At 36.9% G+C, this 21,079-nt stretch overlaps 1 protein-coding gene across 2 annotated transcripts in view; it reads right to left on the reverse strand.

The window, feature by feature from the left end:
• The window catches only part of LOC113052935 (growth factor receptor-bound protein 14-like), a 70,533-nt gene that overhangs the window by 34,142 nt on the left and 15,312 nt on the right, over nt 1-21,079 (reverse strand). The window contains exons 2-3 of one of the 2 annotated variants that reach the window (XM_026217425.1): nt 15,158-15,354; nt 11,876-12,002 (exon numbers count right to left, since the gene is read on the reverse strand). In XM_026217425.1, coding sequence (XP_026073210.1) covers nt 11,876-12,002; nt 15,158-15,327 — 297 coding nt within the window. In that variant the 5' untranslated portion in view covers nt 15,328-15,354. Of the gene's footprint in view, nt 1-11,875; nt 12,003-15,157; nt 15,496-21,079 lie in introns of those variants that run through there. The other variant, XM_026217424.1, reaches the window with a different exon arrangement.

Genomic DNA, 21,079 nt, shown 5'->3' on the forward strand with positions numbered 1-21,079 from the left:
AACTGACCCTCTGATGTCACATGGACTACTTTGATGATGTTTTTCTTACCTTTCTAGACATGGACAGTATACCGTACACACAGCTTCAATGGAGGGACTGAGAGCTCTCGGACTAAATCTATAATATCTTAAACTGTGTTCAGAACATAAATGGAGGTCTTACGGGTTTGGAACGACATGAGGGTGAGTCATAAATGACATAATTTTCATTTTTGGCTTAACTAACCGTTTAAAATCCATCATAAGCACCACTTTAATTCCTGTTAGCCACAAATAAAATAACATTTAATATTTATAAAATATGAGCACAAACATGGACCACATATCTTTAAAACAAATAAAATCAAATAAAAATATTTATGGGAGGACAAAATGCCTTTCCTATCTTTTGTTTGTGACAAATATCCAATCACACTCTGAAGTAGTGTAGTTGTGTGACATGCCCTCAACGCTCAAATACCATGCACAAAATTACTAAGAAAAACAACCACAATAACCCAGATTATGGTTTATTCGGGTACACTTGAAGGGAAAATAAACATGGTTTGTGCCAATCACAATGTGTTTTGTATGGTGAATTATTCGCTGTCAAGAGCATTTTGAAATTTCATTTCATCCGACTCAAATGAAGGTGTAGAACCATCTCAAGGATGATCAGAAGAAATGGACAGTACCTGAGTTAAATATATGAGTGTCACAGCAAAGGGTCTGAATACTTAGGATCATGTGATATTTCAGTTTTTCTTTTTTTAATAAATCTGCAAAAATGTGTTTTTCTGTCAATATGGGGTGCTGTGTGTAGATTAATGAGAAAAAAAATAACTTAAATGATTTTAGCAAATGGCTGCAATATAACAAAGAGTGAAAGGTTTAATGGGGTCTGAATACTATACGTACCCACTGTGTGTGTATATATATATATATATATATATATATATACACACGTAGATGTATGTATCAGCAGCTACAGCACACTGCTCTGTTGTTTGGCTCTCAGGGACGGTCAAGGCCACTGTGTCTGAGTTGGTCAGTGTTTTGAGAATCGAAGAGACTCTGTTATCAGTTGCTTCAGTCATTTCAATTATTATTATTACTTTTTTTCTCCATTTCTGTGATAAGTTGTAGCGCCTGCTTGTCTGTGCTACCACTGCCCACTGCTGATAGAGACAGCAAGCCTCTCGCTCTCTCAGGTCAGTTTGGACGAGAGGACGATGGAATTCTGCTCTGATCTTAACAGCATGTGTGGACAGAGTCTGACTGCAGGTTTGCTTGATAAGTGAGAGCAGGATGAGAAAACTGAGTGTATGTGTGTGTGTTTATTTGGGTATAGGGATGTGTGTGTGTGTGTGTGTGTATGGTGGATGGTATGAGATTACATCACTGCTTTTCAAATGGTTTTGCTTCAGGACTCAGATTTCATATTGGACATCAAGTTGTGATAGAAGCAGAAGTGTGAAGTTCAATGGTTTCATGTACAGTAGGGCTACAACTGATGATTATATTGATTATTATTATTTTCAGTGTTTTAGTAAAAAATCATGTTATTTTGCATCCCTATATAAGAAAAGACGTGCTGAAGCAGTGAATTCTTTGATGACTTGTTTGCTGTTAGGATGAGCTTTTTTGCAAAACGAAAATATTTATTATATTCAATATTTCAACTCACTTATGGCATATTTTGCCGTCAATACTGTTGACGGTGTCCTTTATCACCTGGTCACCGGCCTTAGAATCAGCAGCGCGGGATTTGCGCTGAACGCGGAGACTTCCGCCACTTAATATGTTTGTTTGGAAACTCGAAAATGTACTTTTGTTCTCCACACAAAATATTGCATTCCGTCATTCGGTACACACGTGCACCGTACCAAAAGCCCTGTACTGAAACGGTCCGGTACGAATACACGTACCGTTACACCCCTAATATATAAATATATACACACATTATTATGAAATATACATCTTTACTATCATTTTTTAAATCAATTTAACATCCTGTATAAAGTATTAATTTCTTCTAAAAAAACATACTAACCTTAAACTTTTGAACAGAATATTTCTATTTTGAATAAAAGCTGTTTTTTTTTTTTACTTTTTATTCATTAAAGAATCATAAGAATCACACACAATCATGCATTTTACTGCAAGTCTTTCTCTTCAAATGCTATTGAACTTTAAATTTGCGTTTGAGCCCATGTGAAAGAGTAGCATAATTTGCATAAGATTTACAGATTATTTTAATAAATATCAAACATTTAATTCAACTGGGCATTATAGCTGACACCTACATGAACAATTACAGTTTTTTTTATGACTATAAGTCATTCTCCTCAAATGCTACTGACGTTAGAAAAGTGTAAACCAATATCGCATGTAACTTTAGAGACGGTCCCTAAATTTGAGACTCGTCCAACGTCAAGCCAACTTTATGTCTGTTTTTTTTTTTTTACTTTTAGTTTTCTTTTGTCTTCGCTGATAGGATTCATCCATCAATTATGAATATTCAGCGGGAAAAAATATGAGGTGCGAGCGGTCGCGAGCGCGGATGGGAGAACGGAGGAAGTTTTTTTTTTTTTTTTGGAGCAACTGGGATGGTCCCAGTTGGTGCCCTAGGCAGATTGAGTCAGTTCGGGAGTTTGGAGCAGGATCGCGAATCATTTGAGTCAGTTAGGGAGTTCAAAGCGGGTTCGCGAATCATTTGAGTCAGTTTGGGGATCGCAAATAATTTGAATCAGTTCGGGAGTTCGGAGCGGGATCGCGAATCATTTTAGTCAGTTATGGGGAACGCAAATCATTTGAGTCAGTTAGGGAGTTCAAAGCTGGTTCGCGAATCATTTGAGTCAGTTTGGGGATCGCAAATAATTTGAATCAGTTCGGGAGTTCGGAGCGGAATCGCGAATAATTTGAGTCAATTATGGGGATTGCGAATCATTTGAGTCAGTTCGGGAATTCGGAGCGGGTTCACGAATCATTTGAGTCAGTTTGGGGATCGCAAATCATTTGAATCAGTTCAGGAGTTCGGAGCGGGATCACGAATCACGGAAGATTTGCGCTCATAAATTTTCAAATTGGCCATAACCTTTAATTCGTTGCTGTAAACTGGGGTGGCAGCAGGGGTGGCAAGGCTTTCTTTTAGGGTGGCATTTGCCACCCCGGTAGATCCGCCCCTGCTTGCAAACACAGTAGGAAGGAGGTAAAATACTGAGAGCCAAATCTGGGGCAGATTCCAGCTGAGATTCTGAAGGCCCTGTTCTGGATGGGAGTTTTGGGATCATGTATCATGGCTCCAGACATGTGTAGAACAGACCGGGGAGCCAGAGCAGGACACAGATAGCCCTTCTGCAGCAGACATACTCTATGAGTCATGAGCCTAAAGCCAAAAGCAGCACGTCTGCAGGCCATGTGTCTGTCTGCAGACAATCCAAAGACTCTCTAGACAAGTCTTTTTCTCTCTTTTCTGGGATCTTGTTTCCCTCCCTCCGTTCTTAAAGATGGCTAGAGTTGCTGTGGGGTTCCATTTAAAGTGAAAACCATTGATTGTGGTACACAAAGCTTATTTAGTTGCTTCTTTGCATCCGTTGAGCTCTAAATAGTTGCATTTATAAATAAAATCAAATCTAACTCTAACTCAAACAAAACTAAGTTCTAGGTAAATGGTTCATAAAATCAATCTTTAAAATGATTTTATGGATGTTTTACACAGATATTTACACAGTCAGTCATGAATGAGTCTTACTCTGTGCAATTAAACAAGTGTTTTCTCACTGCGTGCATTGTTTTTTTCACGCTACAGCAAAATGTCTCATTTACATGTGAACGTTCCTCTCCTAGATGTGCGACGTGAGAAAAGGGGAAGTAAAGAGCTGGAACATGCCTGGCCCGGAAGACACATCACCGTCTGTTTGTGTTTAAAGCGCATGAAAGGAGAGCTGGGAATTCGCAAATCTTGGTAAGATAAATTTAGCCAGCTCAGCAAACACAGCAAGGCCAAACAGTGGTGAGGAGAACGAGGGAGCGATAGCATTTATGGCTAATAATACCTTGTCCATTGCCTTGAAATACAGCAGCATGTTCCAAGTCAGTGTCAGGGGAACGTGTAACCCACCGGTCCTTGAACTGTAATGGGCAGTGTTGAGTTGTGCTGAATGAAGCTGTAATTTGCTCAGCTGTGGTCAAGCTAACATAATCACTATCCAATGCCCGCTGAAGTGCCTTCTTAACTATTATAGTGTTGAGAGAGATGAGTGACGAGACACTGAGATAAGACTTCTGATGGACAAATTGTTTGTGGTCTATAATGCATGTGCAATTATTTATTTGACAATCTCATAAATATATGCAACATTTCGGCATTATTTACTCCCCTTCATGTCATTCCAAAAGCAGTATTGCTTTCTGTCAAGTGTGAAACACAAAACATTGTGTTAGTCTTGTCATAGTTAACTAAAACTAAGACCATACAAATGTTGTTACTTAAAATAAACCTTAACTGAAATAAAATAAATATTTTAAAAAATGTTATTACAGTTAGTTGCCAAAGCAACATTTCTCATTATTTTTTACACTACATTTCATAAAAATAGATTATTTGCCATTATTTAAAAGTAAGGAGACACAATGTCAAATTCGTAACTGATTCATTCTTTTGAGTCGATTCTTTTCAGTGAACAGGTTCATAATTTGCACTGAATTCTTCATTTAACAACTCATTGTTGACTGTTCACCGATTCAATGATCTGGTGAGAGTGAATCTCCTGTTAACAACTCACTGAGTCAAAGATCTGGTGGGAGTGAATCTCCAGTGCATTGAAGTGATGTTGTCCAACTCAAAAGGAGCCAAAGACTGGGAGTAATGTGATTTTCAGAGCTCCAATGCTTTCATTTAGTGTCTTACAGAGGCAAGAAATCAATACATGGGTTGAAACAACATAAGAAATGTAATGCTGAATAGAAAAGTAAACTTAAAGGACTCTCTTTCTTTAAGTATATGCTTTTGTATTCACATGTTTTTTTCAGTAAGTTCTCAGTGTTGTGTGACACAGAAAACCATCATGCAGTGGAAGACCTGTCAAATCACTGTGGGGTATAAAACAGTTTCACTGCATATGGATCTAGTCCAGTGTGAAAACGGATGAGGGCTGGTGTCTGGAAGAGGTTAGAGAGGCTGACGGACCCAGAGGGCTCTGAAACAGCACTTCTAACTCTGTGGGCCTTTGTCATGTAAATGCACCATGACACTACAAGCACAGAAGTGCTTTCTCATGACTAAAATAGCTTTTAAAGACCACGTAAAACAAAGCGGTGGCAACAGCCAGGGCCTCTGGGCTCAGCTGGTAATATAAAAATCATGTGACAAGGCACTGTTTTACATCAGCATGATTAGTTTGTGGTGGACGCTTTTCTTGCAGAGCGCCAACAAACCGTGTGTTTTGAAGCGAAGGTCTCATGGGTTTGATATCGGTAAAATGCTGCCCTCTTCATGCCATTGAACAGACACACACCGACTGGCATGTCTTTGCTTCATAAAAATTATATTGCATTTCCAAATCTAAGGTGGCAATTTCATTCGCAATAGTTTGGCATGTTGTCTGAAATATCCTCAGTTACTGTTTTGACGAGCAAAATTCAAAAATGCCTATTATAATAATGGCAAGATGCTCGAGAGAGAGATGGGGAGATTCAACAAAGCAAATATTTATTTAAAATAAATATATTCAAAATAAATATTATCAAACACATTTGTGATTTATTTTCCTATGGGCAGAGCCAAACTTAAAAAAAAAAAAGAACTTCTAAAGTATTAATAAAGCTTAGATTCAAAATCTATTGATTCAAAACGTTTAATGCAAGAACTAAAATACTCAAGGTGAAATACATTGTTTTTGACAACATAAACACAATAAATGACATTTATGTTTTACTGTCACAGACATATTTTGAAAATGGCATGTAAGATTGCCATAAACATTCCGAAGGATGACATCAGATTGTTGAATCAGAGTTCTGAGAATTGATTCAAATAATAATTTTAAATAATTCCAAATAATCATGACATCGAATAAGCAACAAAGGAAGATCTCTCACAGTTACCTTCAGTGTCTCTAAATCTAAAAACCAATACTCCAACACAGACAAGAGGGAGTCATTAGCGTTGTGGGGTGAAGGGGCGACTGGGACAGTGATGCAACACTTTACTCCAGCTCACCACATCTATTCATCTGAGCTGGGGGCAGGGCAGGGCAGGGTGATGATGTCATTGCTTTCTGCATGCTGACCGTGTGACTCAGATGTGCTGTCAGACAAACAGCTGTGTGCACAAGCATTCTCCTTTTGTCCCGCTTGGAGCAACGTCTCAAAAAGGGCCTGCCAATCAAAGACCTGCGCAGGAACTGACCTTTTGCTAAACCCCACCCCTTCGATTACTACTGCAAAGACAAGCTTTACCGACATTGTATAGGAATGAATTCAGTAAAATATGCTTATTAAGGGAATGGTATTATTCTTTTCACATTGCAAAACATTTAATCTGCCAATTTTCTTTAAAGTTTATTTTAACTGTTGAATTTCACAGTAACATACATATACAACATAACATAAACATTTTTTAGAACAATTTATTGAACCTATGAAGTTCGATATTTAATGTTTTTATGGCTCATTTAATATGATATAGTGAAAATGGATGACACAGGTATTACAATATGAATTTGGTTTATGAGGACAACACATGGTCCCCATAATTCAAAAGGCTTAAAATTTTACTTACTTAAATTTTACCAACATGTACATGTGTGTGTGTGTTTTCCATAACAGACTTACATTTTTGAAAGTAATAAAAGAACATAAGGCATCAGCTGTGCTATGTTATGGTCAGCAGTAACATTTTAAAGGCAGGGCTTAGTGAAGGGTCAGTTACACCAACAAGAGCTCAAGAGAGAAGGTCACTAAAGAGGCGTTTCACTGTCACAGCTGAACCTTAAGTACCCCTGCTCCCCTAAATCATCCAAAACAAAAGCAAATCCCCATTATCCCATCGACTTACTCAAACAATGACAGGCTAGGCATTTGAGAATTACAATCAGCAACTAAATCGGTCAAGTGCAGCCTGAGGCGTGTATATAAAAGAATCAGGTAACAAGACCTGGACTGTATCTGGAGAGGACACTTCACTCCCCAAAAAGAGCAGACATGCCTAGTCAAACTCTTTAGACATCACATTAAGAACAAAACACATCCCGGTAATCTGCAATATCTGTGAATAGCACAATTATGAAAACAGTGTAAAAAAAACCAACTGAAATAAAACAATAATAAATAAATAAACAAATAGATAAATTATATAGATTTGTATATATTTATTATTTAATTTAATATTTTTTTATGAATAAATAGTAATAATACTTTTATATTATATTTAACGGTGTGTATATAAAAATATTTTATTTATAAGAAATAATACAAATTTGAAATTATATATATATATGTAAATATATATAAATTACTGCCTTAATTTGGCGTGGCATGGAGGTGATCAGTTTGTGGCTCTGGTGAGGTGGTCTGGAAGCCCAGGTTTCTTTGAATGTGGCCTTCAGCTCATCTGCATTGTTTGCTCTCTTGTTTCTCATCTTCCTCTTGACAATACTCCATAGATTCTCTCTGGGGTTCAGGTCTGGTGAGTTTGCTGGCCAGTCAAGCACACCAACACCATGGTCATTTAACCAACTTTTGGTGCTTTGGCAGTGTGGGCAGGTGCCAAATATTGATGGAAAATGAAATCAGCATCTTCAAAAAGCTGGTCAGCAGAACGAAGCATGAAGTGCTCCAAGATTTCTTGGTAAACGGGTGCAGTGACTTTTGTTTTCAAAAAACACAATTGACCAACACCAGCAGATGACATTACACCCCAAATCATCACAGACTGAGGAAACGTAACACTGGACTTCAAGCAACTTGGGCTATGAGCTTCTCCACCCTTCCTCCAGACTCTAGGACCTTGGTTTCCAAATGAAATACAAAACTTGCTCTCATTTGAAAAAAGGACTTTGGACCACTGGGCAACAGTCCAGTTGTTCTCCTAGCTCAGGTAAGATGCCTCAGACATTGTCTGTGGTTCAGGAGTGGCTTAACAAGAGGAATACAATAACTGTAGCCAAATTCCTTGACACTTGTGTGTGTGGTGGCTTTTGATGCCTTAACACCAGCCTCGATTTTGCTTGACAATCCTCATAAGGCTGTGGTTCTCTCAGTTGGTTGTGCATCTCTTTCTTCCACACTTTTTCATTCCACTCAACTGTTAACATGCTTGGATAAGCACTCTGTAAACAGCCAGCTTATTGGCAATGAATTTTTGTGACTAACACTTGTGAAGGGTGTCAATAGGCATTTCTCAATGTCAAGGATACTTCCTTGGTAGGACTGATCCTTCCAAGTCACTTCCTTCAGAGGCTAGGTGAGACTCCTCTTTAGCATACGGAGAACACGTAAATGGAACAGGCTAGCAAGAGCGTCAGTGAAAAGGTCCGTTTGAATAACATTGTGAATGGAATCATTAAATTACTTTGGACAACTTAACTAGTTATTTATAAAAGAAATGCCGATGACGCAACCAATTGTTAAATGAGAGGTCCGGTTCAGTTAACCATTTGTATTTGTATAATTTACAATATCAATACGGTAGTAATTTGTACTGGCATTTAAATGTCAAACTTTACTTATATTTACTACAGTTATAACAAATGTTTGGTAACGTAAATAAAAACCGTTAATGCTCCGACTACGTTAACGTTCAACATTTTTGAACTAACGTTAGATAGCAAAGCTGCGCGCATAGGATTGTGGGTGATTTGAGAGCGCAAAGAGCGCGAAGGATACACATATGCATCCTTTCCTGTGTATGGGATATTCTTCTAATGAAGGACTCAGTCCTTGGTTGAAATTCCGAGGATTCTCGACATTGGAACAGTCCTTTGACGGATGTCGATGACGTAGCATCCTCGAAATACTGGCTTCCGAGGATCCTTCCTTGACATTGAGAAACACCTACTGATTGTCAGAGACCATTTTGAAGGCTCAGGAAACCTCTGCAGGTGTTTTGAGTTGATTAGCTGATTGGCATGTCATCGCATTCTAAGTGGTTGAGAAAGTGAATTGGTGGATTTTTGTTAAATGTGAGCTAAAATCATCACAATTAAAAGAACCAAAGACTTAGACTACTTCAGTCTATTTGCATTTAATTTATTTAATACATGAGTTTCACAATTTGAGTTGAATTACTGAAACAAATGAACTTTTCCTTTACATTCTAATTTATTGAGAAGCACCTGTATGTGTATATATATATATATATATAAAATAGCCTAATAATAATAATACTAATAAAGAAAAAAATTAACATTTCATATATATTAATAATTATATTTTGAGATACATATTGATATATAATATTGAATGAATTGAACTCTCTTGATTTTGATTGCATGCTATAGTATATTGACAATTTTGAGTAACAGCAACCTAATGGCGCCACATATTGGCCCACTCTGTGATCGATGGTCTGTAATTTCTGCCTGTGGAGTAAGCAAGCCTTACTGACTTGCATACGCGCAAAATCCGATGTAATTAGCGCCACCGCCACCGCCCAGCCCAAGACCATCTTTTACATCAGACAGTCTGGGTCATCGTCTATCCTCAGCAAACTGCAAAAACTAGCAGAGCAAAATGTTTTCGTGACACTTCTACCCCATCCCCCTCTGGTTTCCCTCTGTTTCACTCATATAATGTGGCCATAATTGCTATCCTCAGATATAATATGAGAGGGATCATTACTGCCAGCCTCAAATATAATGAAGGCCCCCATAATGGCAAACTGCAAAGCCACATTATGACGGCACAGTTCAATATGCTGTAATTTGCAGACTTTGCTGCAGGTCAAAACTGTTCCGAATGGCCATTCATAACATATATTATGTCATATAATAAGATCCACAGGGGTCTTGCTTTTCCCAAATCAGCAATGTAAGCAGATTGCATTGACCACATAAGTTCTGGAGCAAACTTGCTCTGAGGATGCATCTGATATAAAGCTCTCAGCTTTCATTATGCATAATGCACCAAAATAATCTCATACAAAAAACTAAAGCTCTTCACAATTATTGCTAAAATACAAAGACAACATTATAACAACTCACAAAGTATTTCGATATTTACATACTTTTTTCTGAAATTAGTAACTATCATTACAACCAAACAGTTTAATTACATTAAAATTTTTTAATGCACAATACAAAATATCCAATAATATTTTTGTTAAAACACTGTTAATTACTAAATAAACATTTAACGTTGAAAAATCTGAACTTTGGCGAAATTTCATGCCGCATTAACCAATCAGGAGCTTGCTCTGACATGATTATGACGTAGTGAGCAGAAGTACAATCCGAAACAACAATGTAGGACAAAGTCATCATCTCTGTATGTGGATACCCGGAGCTGTATGATACTTCTTCATACTTTTACAGAAACAGGAATTAAAAAGGATCTTGCTTGGAAGAAATAGATTAATTGAATAAAGACCAAAGATTACCTGTTAGATTTACCCAAAACTAATTATATTTTATGTTTAACCACTAAAGAGACATCAGAGCCAGCGGCAAATGTCAGAAGGACTAGCCGAGTTGAGAGTGCTCTCGTCGATAGCATGAGCACTGAGCTACCACTGATTGAATAAACTCAAAATCTTCAAGCATCCAACTACGCGCGAATAGAGCAATTTATTTGTGCAAGTCACGTCTGGTGTGAACGCACAGTAAGACTGCATCTGAAGACTTCCATACTTAATAAGAGGTAAAAAAAAACAGAATTGTAAAAAGAAGTACGTCTGAATTCATACTATTCATAAAACAGAAGGCGAAAAGTCGAGTAGACACATTATTATCCCATGTAACCCAGCGAGAGGATTCACTTGTTTCTCTTCATCTTCATCTCTGTCATCTTTGTTTTAGGTACTGTTTAAATCAGAGACACTATAAAACATCTCACAAGACAAGATTGTAAAACTATTCTATAGATATAGCGGTTTAAGGAATTAACAGCTAAATAAAAAACACATTTTTACATGAATATTCACTATTTTACCAGTAAAAAAAAAAAAAAAAAAAAACGACAAATGTACTTGACGTACATTCCTTCTCTAATCATAAGTGCTGTTAAAATTTCTACATTGCCCTTTGCCATGCTTTTCCTTTGCTGTCATACTAGATTAGAAATTACATCCAAAAATGGATGGATTCAGAGGGCTGATGCAGCAATTTCATTCCCCATCCCAGTTCATTTCCATTCCAGCTAAACTGGTTGAACATCTTTCTGTTTCAGTGTACGTTATTAACGCTTTATGGAAGTTTAAACATTCTGCCTGTTTATCAGTCAGCATATGTTTGTATGCTGTATTGTTAGATTTAATCTCACAAGAAGTGGATTTAAATTGAAATATCTGAACTTTCTACTGTAGTTACTGACTGGGGATGAAACTAAGATTGTCGAAAGCAATGAAAGTTTGTTTTGGCTTCTGGTCTTTTAACCAAATGAGAACAAGAAGACCAGGGACAATCAATCAATCAGTCAACCAACCAATCAATCCATGTCAATCCAAATGATATGCTTCCATATGATACACCAAGGCTTTGTTCCAAAATTGTGAGATGCCTATGTAGATACAAAAGCTGTTGTAGCCTCTTAAGAAAATGTCCTTTCATCCTTTGGCCACATTCTAATGCAGCATTCCATCAGTTTTCCAAAGAAAAGCCAATAGCATAATGTTCCCTATGTAGGCAGTAGACAGCTCTTCTGAACAGCAGTGGCTTGAAGAAATCACGTGTCTCACCTGAGTCGCACTGGTTTTGGTCCAGGGTAACAGACATTCAGACACTAATGACACAGTGGACGGCAGCAACTCTGGGAAGGGATTCGGGACGGGTCTCATCTCTGCTTCATCCACCTCTCTACTTTTCCTGAGGAAAGAGAAACCAATGATAAGAAACATGAATAAAAACAATGGAAGACTGGCATTATTCACACAGGATTGGGGGATGGTTGTCTAAGCTGAAAATATCATGTCACCAATAAATGTATTTGAAGTTAATAAACGTCTTAAAAAATATGAGCTACTGCTGAAAAATCATACATTTAATTAAATTGTTTTTGGGAAAAAAGTTGCATTTGGGCCTCATAATGGTGTAGTTTGGTTTCTAGATTTGACCTTAAGATACAAATGCATTTGCTATGGAAATCAGTGTTATTTTAGTATCACTGATATATACAGTGAGTGTGTGTGTGAGTGTGTGCGCGTGTGTGTGTGCGTGTGTGTGTGAGTGAGTGTGAGTGTGTGTTTTTGTCATTTTAATAGGTTTTTTATATACATATATATATATATATATATATATATATATATATATATATATATATATATATATATATATATATATATACACACACACACATACAGTTTTTAAGTTGAAGTTCTAATTCAGTTATTTTAATACATCAAGTTCAACAAATTTAAGAGAAATCTGATATAAAAAAAAAATATATTTTTTTTAGGTTAAATTCAGTTAATGTTTAATTTCAAATAACGAATCTTGTTTTTAAGGTTTTAATTTTAGTTTCCGTTTTAGGCTATGTTTACATGAAAACAGTGTAGTCAAATACGTTTTTAAAAAGTTTCACATATACACAATCATTTTTTAAAAACGATTTGTGTTTACATATATCCGCGAAAAACAGCCAGAAAAACTGTATTACAGATGCCAGGCCGGTAGTTGGCACTGTCACCTTTTTAGTAAACAATACCTGTAGGTAAGTGATGATTATTTGATGTATATGATGTCTCTCTGCTGTTGATTGTAATATTGGTGAAATAAATCCAGACTTTACTGAAGAAGCTTTAGCAAACTTTTGAGCACGAACAACAGTACCATGTACTCCATCATTGTTGTGTATGTTTGTTTGTGCTTGCCTTTAAAATTGACAACTGCGCATGTCTACATACCTAACACATACTAAGCATGTGCATGACGTCACCATTTTCAAAGATTCCTGTATTCGGTGTTTACATGGTCGTTTCCAAAAACTTGCACTTTGAATCCCGTTTTCAAAAATATTTGTTTTCAGTCCCCAAACCGCCATTGTCGTGTAAACGAACAGCCAAAATGCATAAAAAGTTTCACTTGAGGAAATGAGGAATGTCTCCAAGTAACTGAAATAAAATAAGTGTTTTTTTTTTCAATTAAAATTTACGTAATGAAATGTTTTTATGGTTTTAGTTCATAATAATAACCCTCACTGAAATGACAAAGTATATATTTGAAACTCAAATTGGCCTCCGCAGAGATAACTTGCATCATCTAAATAGTATCTGAGATGTGAATGATATTTCATAAACCAGACGTTCTGCATTCTCAGCGCAGCAGACAGCAGCTGTGTGAGGCAGCGGCTGATGTCATATGATGACAGATCGGATGACTGAAGTCCCGTCTCCCAGGCAACAGTCGGTCTTCAGCCAGAGATGACTTCATCAGCAGTACCTGAACGATCCCCGGAGGCCCGGTGTAAAGCAAAGAACCGCAGTCAGATGCTGTGTGATCATGTGCTTATTTATAATCCGTTTAGAGAGTTCTGTTGATGGGTAAATCTCAAGAAAATGCACAGGTCATATTTCACCCACATTGTTTGCTTAAAGAAAATAAAGCTTGCTTTTAGGAGCTTTAAGAAATGTTGGATTATTTTCATCCTAAAGCTAGTAATTACTGAACTGGAATTAAATATAAATATAATTTTGTTACAATTCTTTTCAATGCATTACCGGTTCATAGTTCTAAAATAGACTTTCCATTATGTAAAATCTATTTTTTATATGTAATGAAAATAATACAATGTGTATAAAGAGTAACTTGCAGTGGCTGCAACTCATTTGGTCTATCTGTGTGTGTTTTGCTCTATTTCAGCTGGCACACCCAACTATGAAAAGGAATAAATACTTGAGAAGACTGAAGAGAGAGAGAGAGAGCGAAAGAGAGAGACTGATTCATTTTCCTGAAACTTATTCTATATATATATATATATATATATATATATATATATATATATATATATAGAAATGTGGCTTTTCATAATGTGGAAAGAAAACAATCCAAAATATAATATTTTCAATGCACTTTATCTATTTGCATCTGTAGATTTGAATTAAAATGCATATCTTTAAAGATTTTTTTCTCAAAATGAGCCTGAAATCTCTTATTTAGTAGCACTTACACCAAACTGCACAGTTGTATTACAATCTATATCTATATTCTGAAGTTTTTTACAGAGGGGTATGTTCAAAATCCCTTTGACTTTAAGATTTCAGTAAAAAGAAATAGTAATTTTGAACCTGCCTTTAACCAGCATTCATATTTCTGTTCTGTAAATGCATGCAAATCAATGCATATTTAATTAGATAATACCTCAATTTAATAATTAAACATAACATTTCAGAATACTTGTATTGCAAAAAAAAAATTAGATTCTTAATCAGTCAACTGGGGAAGTATGGTGAAATCTATTTTACCTTATTCACCTAGAGTGTCTCCACCTTTCAAAACGACAAGCATACCTGCATATAAAAAACCGTTCAGTCTAATCTAAGGACACTGGAACGCAGCAGGGTGAATTTAAGTTTGTGTGTCTGTATATCAATGAGCTCAGTTGTTTGTTGGTTATGGCACAAATAAACACTTAAGAGTCGTCTTTCGAGGGCCACATTTGAGCCATGCCGTAATGATCTCACAGCTACCGTATCGCACGTGGAAGACGTGACATAAAGTCCCTCGTGATTCCTCACAATTCCTCCCAAGAGCTGGAAAGTAACAGGTGCTTGATTTGCTTCCAGCTTTGTTGCTTTTAACCTGTCTCTTCACAGGTACAAAGTCTACAGTGTTTTGACATAGGCATTGCAGAGAGCACAAAGGCTGCTCTGTTGCTTGTCCCATTGGACACGTTAACGATTAACCGGTGAGAAATGAGGTATGGTGTTGATGTAAGGAACCAGATAGTTGTTTATTATACAGTGTGTACACATAGTGGATGTTTGCATGCATAAAAATGAGTTGCAGTAGAAAGCGTGTCCTACCTATTTCCTTTGAGGAGCGTGGGGACAGCAGCACTGGGTGGCTGCAAAGGCGAGTGTAATGGGATGAAGGCCGACCCAGTGATGTTCCCACTGCCACTTGTTCCCTGAAATATAGCGGCTTTCTCCCCGAGGCTGGGCGTCTCATCCAGGGAGTCATTCATAGCACTCATGGAGCCAGGTTACATCCAGCAGCTCATCTGGAGCACAAGACAGGACAGACAACATCAGGACAGGCCCAGGAAAGAATGTGTTTGTGTGTGAAGTCAACGCACTCCTGCTGCTACCACAAAAACACACATGCACATACACAAACGCATACACACACACTCAGCATGTGCTGCCCCAGCCTGGGAAGTAGATCCCTCCTTCCAAAACATGATCTGCTATAAAGTTATTTTTAACTCTATGACTCCTGAATGAGCTTGGCTTGCTCTTGCACACAGCCTCAAAAACTCTTTTCCTCGCAGACCTGCTTAGACAGACTAAAGTTTTCTTGGTTGTTGGTATGCAACATAGCTCGGTAATGAGAGCTGGAGGTCGGCCAGACAGTAAAACCTACTGTTCCTTTGTCATGGACTTTCCTCTTCTGTCCTGCACCCACAGCTGCTCTGAAGACATGCGTGGAGGTTGAGCTCCTCAGATAAGATGCAGACTAATGAAGAGACCTGTACTCTTAACTAGAGCACTTTATTACTAAATAAAAGACAACTGTGACTTTATCCCACATTTCACACATTGTTTCTTGCAATTCTGATATAAACTCAAAATTCTTACTTTTTTTTTTGCAATCTTTGCAATCCATTTACATATTTGCATTTTGCAGTTCTGACTTTTTTCCTCAGAATTATATTATTCTATTCTATAATATTCTATATCTCACAACTTCTTATTCAGTCCAAATAACATTAGATACTATTTCTATTTAGTTGTTATTATCCCCTCAGTATGCAGATAGTAACTTTTTGTGTCTGTTTATATATATATATATATATATATATATATATATATATATATATATATATATATATATATATATATATATATATATATATATATATATAATTTTAGAGTGTTTGTGTGCTTATGCAGTTTATTTTGTACATAAAAATATGTGGGTCAGATTGACCACTAATACAATAAAAACAGATGGAAATTATTACATTGCATTTTTACAGCAGTCTTTAGTTTTTATACATTGTGTTGATTTTTGCCAGATTGCATGGAAACCAGTATCCAAACGAACATTCAAAACATAATCTTTTGTGTTCAGCAAAAGAAAGAAAGTCATACAGGTTTGGAACAGAAATTATGACTGAATTTTCATATGAAAACCTAAGCACCTTAACTAACTTAACCAGACCTAGTAGAAAGAGCATGCTGGTTTATCTACCAGATCGACCAACACCAAACCAGTATAAATTAACATGATCATTTCAAATAACGTGAACAACACTGCAGGACGGAAAAAGGACTGAAACATTAAAAAAAGTGTCAGGTTTGGAATGACATGGGTGAGTGTTTTTGTCATATACCGTATTTTCGGACTATAAGTCACACCTGAGTATAAGTCGCATCAGTCCAAAAATACATCATGATGAGGAACAAAACATATATAAGTCGCGCTGGACTATAAGACGCATTTATTTAGAACCAAGAATCAAAAGAAAACATTACCATCTACAGCCGCGAGAGGGCGGCTGTAGATTTATAAAATGAATGATTTACAGTAGTATACTGATGACTTAATTCTGAATTACATCATTACAGTACCATGTAGGTATACTGTGAAACTGAAATTAATCTTAAAGTAATCAATTACTGTAAAAAAAAAAAAAAAAACACCTTTGAAATGTACTTTATTCACACGTTTTATGCAATATTTTAATTCTGCGCATAAGCTTTATTTGCAACTTTGGATGGAAACAAATAGCTAATGGTGCTAGAAACTATGCTGAAATGAATGTCTTCCCTTTGTTCTGTCACTTTAGATTACAAATACCACACAACCAGCCCAGAGAATAAAATACAGTAGATAAGAAAGATAAGAGATCTGAACCCTGCTATCAGATGCAAACATCTGTCTTCATTACAAATTCACCTTTAAGATCAAGTATTAATGTTCTGCTCTTTGGTCAAAGTCCCTCCAGCCAGAGTTTCATAGCAAGATGTAATAAACACAAAGTATACTGCCCTAAATTATTTGTGCCAGTCATGTTTATGGCACAGCTCTCAGTTAGAGTATTTTGGAGGACTTTTACAATACAGTTTTAAACTTTAGTGCTTTTCCACATTTACTGCACTGACTTTTTGTCCACCCACACAAGTGCCACACAGCTCTGAGGTGATTATCCATCATTATGAGATGCCTGAATGTACATATACTTCACAAATTATGGATCCACTGATACCGATACAGGCATCATCATGGGTCTCATACTGTGCTCTTGTACTCATTTGTCTGTTGCATTAACGTTGCATCACAAATAAAGACAGAACAAGACTTTTGAATATTTGTAAAACAAACTGGAACATAGTGAAAGGGAAAATGCAGTATTATGTATTTCAACTTTCCAACATGAAACATTTGTTACTGTTAGATATGCAATGCAAAACATCAGATGGTTTAATGCTCAATGCATTGGTTGATGCAATGAGCTGTGATGCATGTCTTTCTATTTACATTGTTTTATTTATTTTTGACTGGGTAGGAATAAAGACAGAACAGGAATGGTTGATAAAGATTTGAATCTGGCATGGGACCATTTCCTGTCATCTCTCTATTACGTCTCTCTCTCTCTACCCTCGCCATGGGAATAAAAGATGTTATAACTCAGGCATAAAATGTCCGATCTTCCCCAAACTTCACACGTGTGATAAGAGTCCTGGCCTGAACAGATCTGCAGGCCAATATTCCACCGGGTGTGGCAGAATGGCTCTATAGCGCCACCTATACACTTTCAACGGAGTGCGCCTCGAGCTATGTTTCACGTACATGTACAAAAATTGGTACACACATGTAACACTCCAATACCTACAAAAAAGTCTCTTGGTACAAAATCCGGATCCCAACAGGAAGTTGGTTATTTTGAATTTTCCCTTCAAAATTGGTGTTGTTTTTGCCATTTTCAGGGGTTGTACTTTAACGAACTCCTCCTAGAGATTTATTCAGATCAATACCAAACTTGGTCAGTGTAATCTAAAGCCATTTGTGATGTTAAATTGCGAAGGACTTGAGGTTTCGTTAAAGGGCGTGTCCATGGCGGTCTGACAAATTTCGATGTTTCGCCGTGAAAAAGGAAGTTGCTGTAACTCAGACATACAATGTCCAATCTGCCCCAAACTTCACATGTTGGATGAGACTCTTGACCTGAACAGATCTACATGCCCATATTCAGTTATAGTCATAGCGCCACCTATTGGCAACAGGAAGTGACATATTTTACACTGTGACAGACTATTTCTAGAAATTGTATGACATCAATGTCTTTTTTGTGGTCAGTCTAATCTAAAGACCTGTGTGATGTTTAGTTGTGAAGATCTTGAGTTTTTGTTAAAAGGTGTGTCCATGGCGCCGTGATGAAGTTCGATGTCTCGCCATGGGAATAAAAGATGTTATAACTCAGGCATAAAATGTCCGATCTTGCCCAAACTTCACTTGTGTGATAAGGGACCTGGCCTAAATAGATCTGAAGGCCAATATTCCATCGAGTGTGGCAAAATGGCTCGATAGCGCCACCTATACACTTTCAACGGAGTGCGTATACACTTTAAACGGAGTGCGCCTCGAGCTATGTTTCACGTAAATGTACAAAAATCGGAACACACATGTAACACACCAATATCTACGAAAAAGTCTCTTGGTACGAAGTCCGAATCCCAACAGGAAGTCAGTTATTTCGAATTTTCTCTGCAAAATTAGTGTTGTTTTGGCCATTTTCAGGGGTTGTACTTTAACAAACTCCTCCTAGATATTTATTCAGATCAACACCAAATTTGGTCAGTGTAATCTAAAGCCTTTTGCGATCTTAAATTGCGAAGATCTTGAGGTTTCGTTAAAGGGCGTGTCCATGGCGGCCTGACAAATTTCATTGTTTCGCCATGTAATAGGATGTTGTTGTAACTCAGGCATAAAATGTCCAATCCTCCCCAAACCTCACATGTTCGATAAAAGTCCTGCCCTGAACACATCTGAAGGCCAATATTCCATTATAATGATAGCGCCACCTGCTGGCAACAGGAAGATTGGCACATATATGGAATAAACATTGATATATTCTACTTATATTTATGAGTTTAAACGCATATTTCTCACCGTTCACCTATTAACTAAAGCCACTCGCTGCAGGTGAGCCCGGGTGCGAGGGCCCGTTCATCGCTGCTTGCAGCTTTAATTTATAGATTATAATTTGAATTTTTATTTGACTTCTATTTTCTGTACAGCACTTGTTCAAGGCTGGGTTCTTTTTAAATGTGCAAATAAATAATGATTATATATATATATATATATATATATATATATATATATATATATATATATATATATATATATATATAATTGAAAGTACTATGAATATATATATATATATATATATATATATATATATATATATATATATATATATATTAGGGGTGTAACGATACGCGTATTCGTATTGAACCGTTCGGTACGAGGCTTTCGGTTCGGTACGCGGTACGCATTATGTACCGAACGGTTCGTTGGACTAATTAATTAAATTTGGAAAATAAAAAAGGTGTGTGAAATATAATGTTATGCGTTCAACAAGGTAGCCCAATTACCCAAACAATGTAACAGGCAATGCCCCTGACACCCCCGAAGAAAAAAAAACACCAACTTATATGTTTATGTTAGGCTACTCAGCAGGCGCTCGCTCACTCAGTACACGCTGAAGGCTCGGTACGGAGCCCCGCACGTCACCTGTAGGAGAGAAAAAACATCAATCCGTGGCGACGGTTTTGCAATCCGTCCCCTCAGTTTATAAACCGTGCTCATGAATTAATAAACTGTTCACTCGGTTTAACAAATCGTACCCAGGATTAACAAACCGTGCCCACGAATTCCCAGTCCGTGCGTTTAGATTGTGTAAACCGTACCCTCGGTTTTTGAATCCGTACCCACGAATTCATAATCCGTGCGCACGCTTTCGCAATCCGTTCCCTCGGATTTGAAAACTGACACGCATTTTACACTTAACAGTGAAACATGCATCTAACTCCGGCAGGTGGGGTGAGGTGGGTGGAGCTTAGTATAATAAAATCACAAAAATAAGTCTTCATGTTAAGAAAGAATTGTACACAAGCATTTCCAAAACTGTCCAAAGGTTATTTAAAAATAAAGCAATTCACAAATTATTTTATGACAAATATTTTTACTGTCTTGTACTCATTTATTTAGCCTACAAATTAAAATTATAAAAAATAACTTTATTTTTATTTGTATCATTATTATATATTATTAAACAGGTTATGCATAAGAATCTTTTATCCAAAATAACTTACAAAAGAGGAAAAAATTACTCCAGAGTCAGTCACAATGCCAGGTTTATTGCACAATAATAATCAAGTGCTATTATAGATTATCAGCAATTGAACAAGATTTTAATGCGCATCTTTCTTATTAAATCTTTGTATTCCACCTCGTACTACACTTGATAGAGAATCACTTAAGACACTTGCTGTAAACCTATTCCACATAATAATATTCAATAAAACTGTATGTTAACACGTAGGAGTTTGCTGCATGAATCCGTGAGTACGGTTTACAAATCCGAGGGAACGGATTGCGAAAGCGTGCGCACGGATTATGAATTCGTGGGTACGGATTCAAAAACCGAGGGTACGGTTTACAAAATCTAAGTGCACGGATTGGAAATTCGTGGGCACGGTTTGTTAATCCGTGGGCAC

This window comes from Carassius auratus, chromosome 34 (genome assembly GCF_003368295.1).
Source record: "Carassius auratus strain Wakin chromosome 34, ASM336829v1, whole genome shotgun sequence".
Taxonomy (NCBI): Eukaryota; Metazoa; Chordata; class Actinopteri; order Cypriniformes; family Cyprinidae; genus Carassius; species Carassius auratus.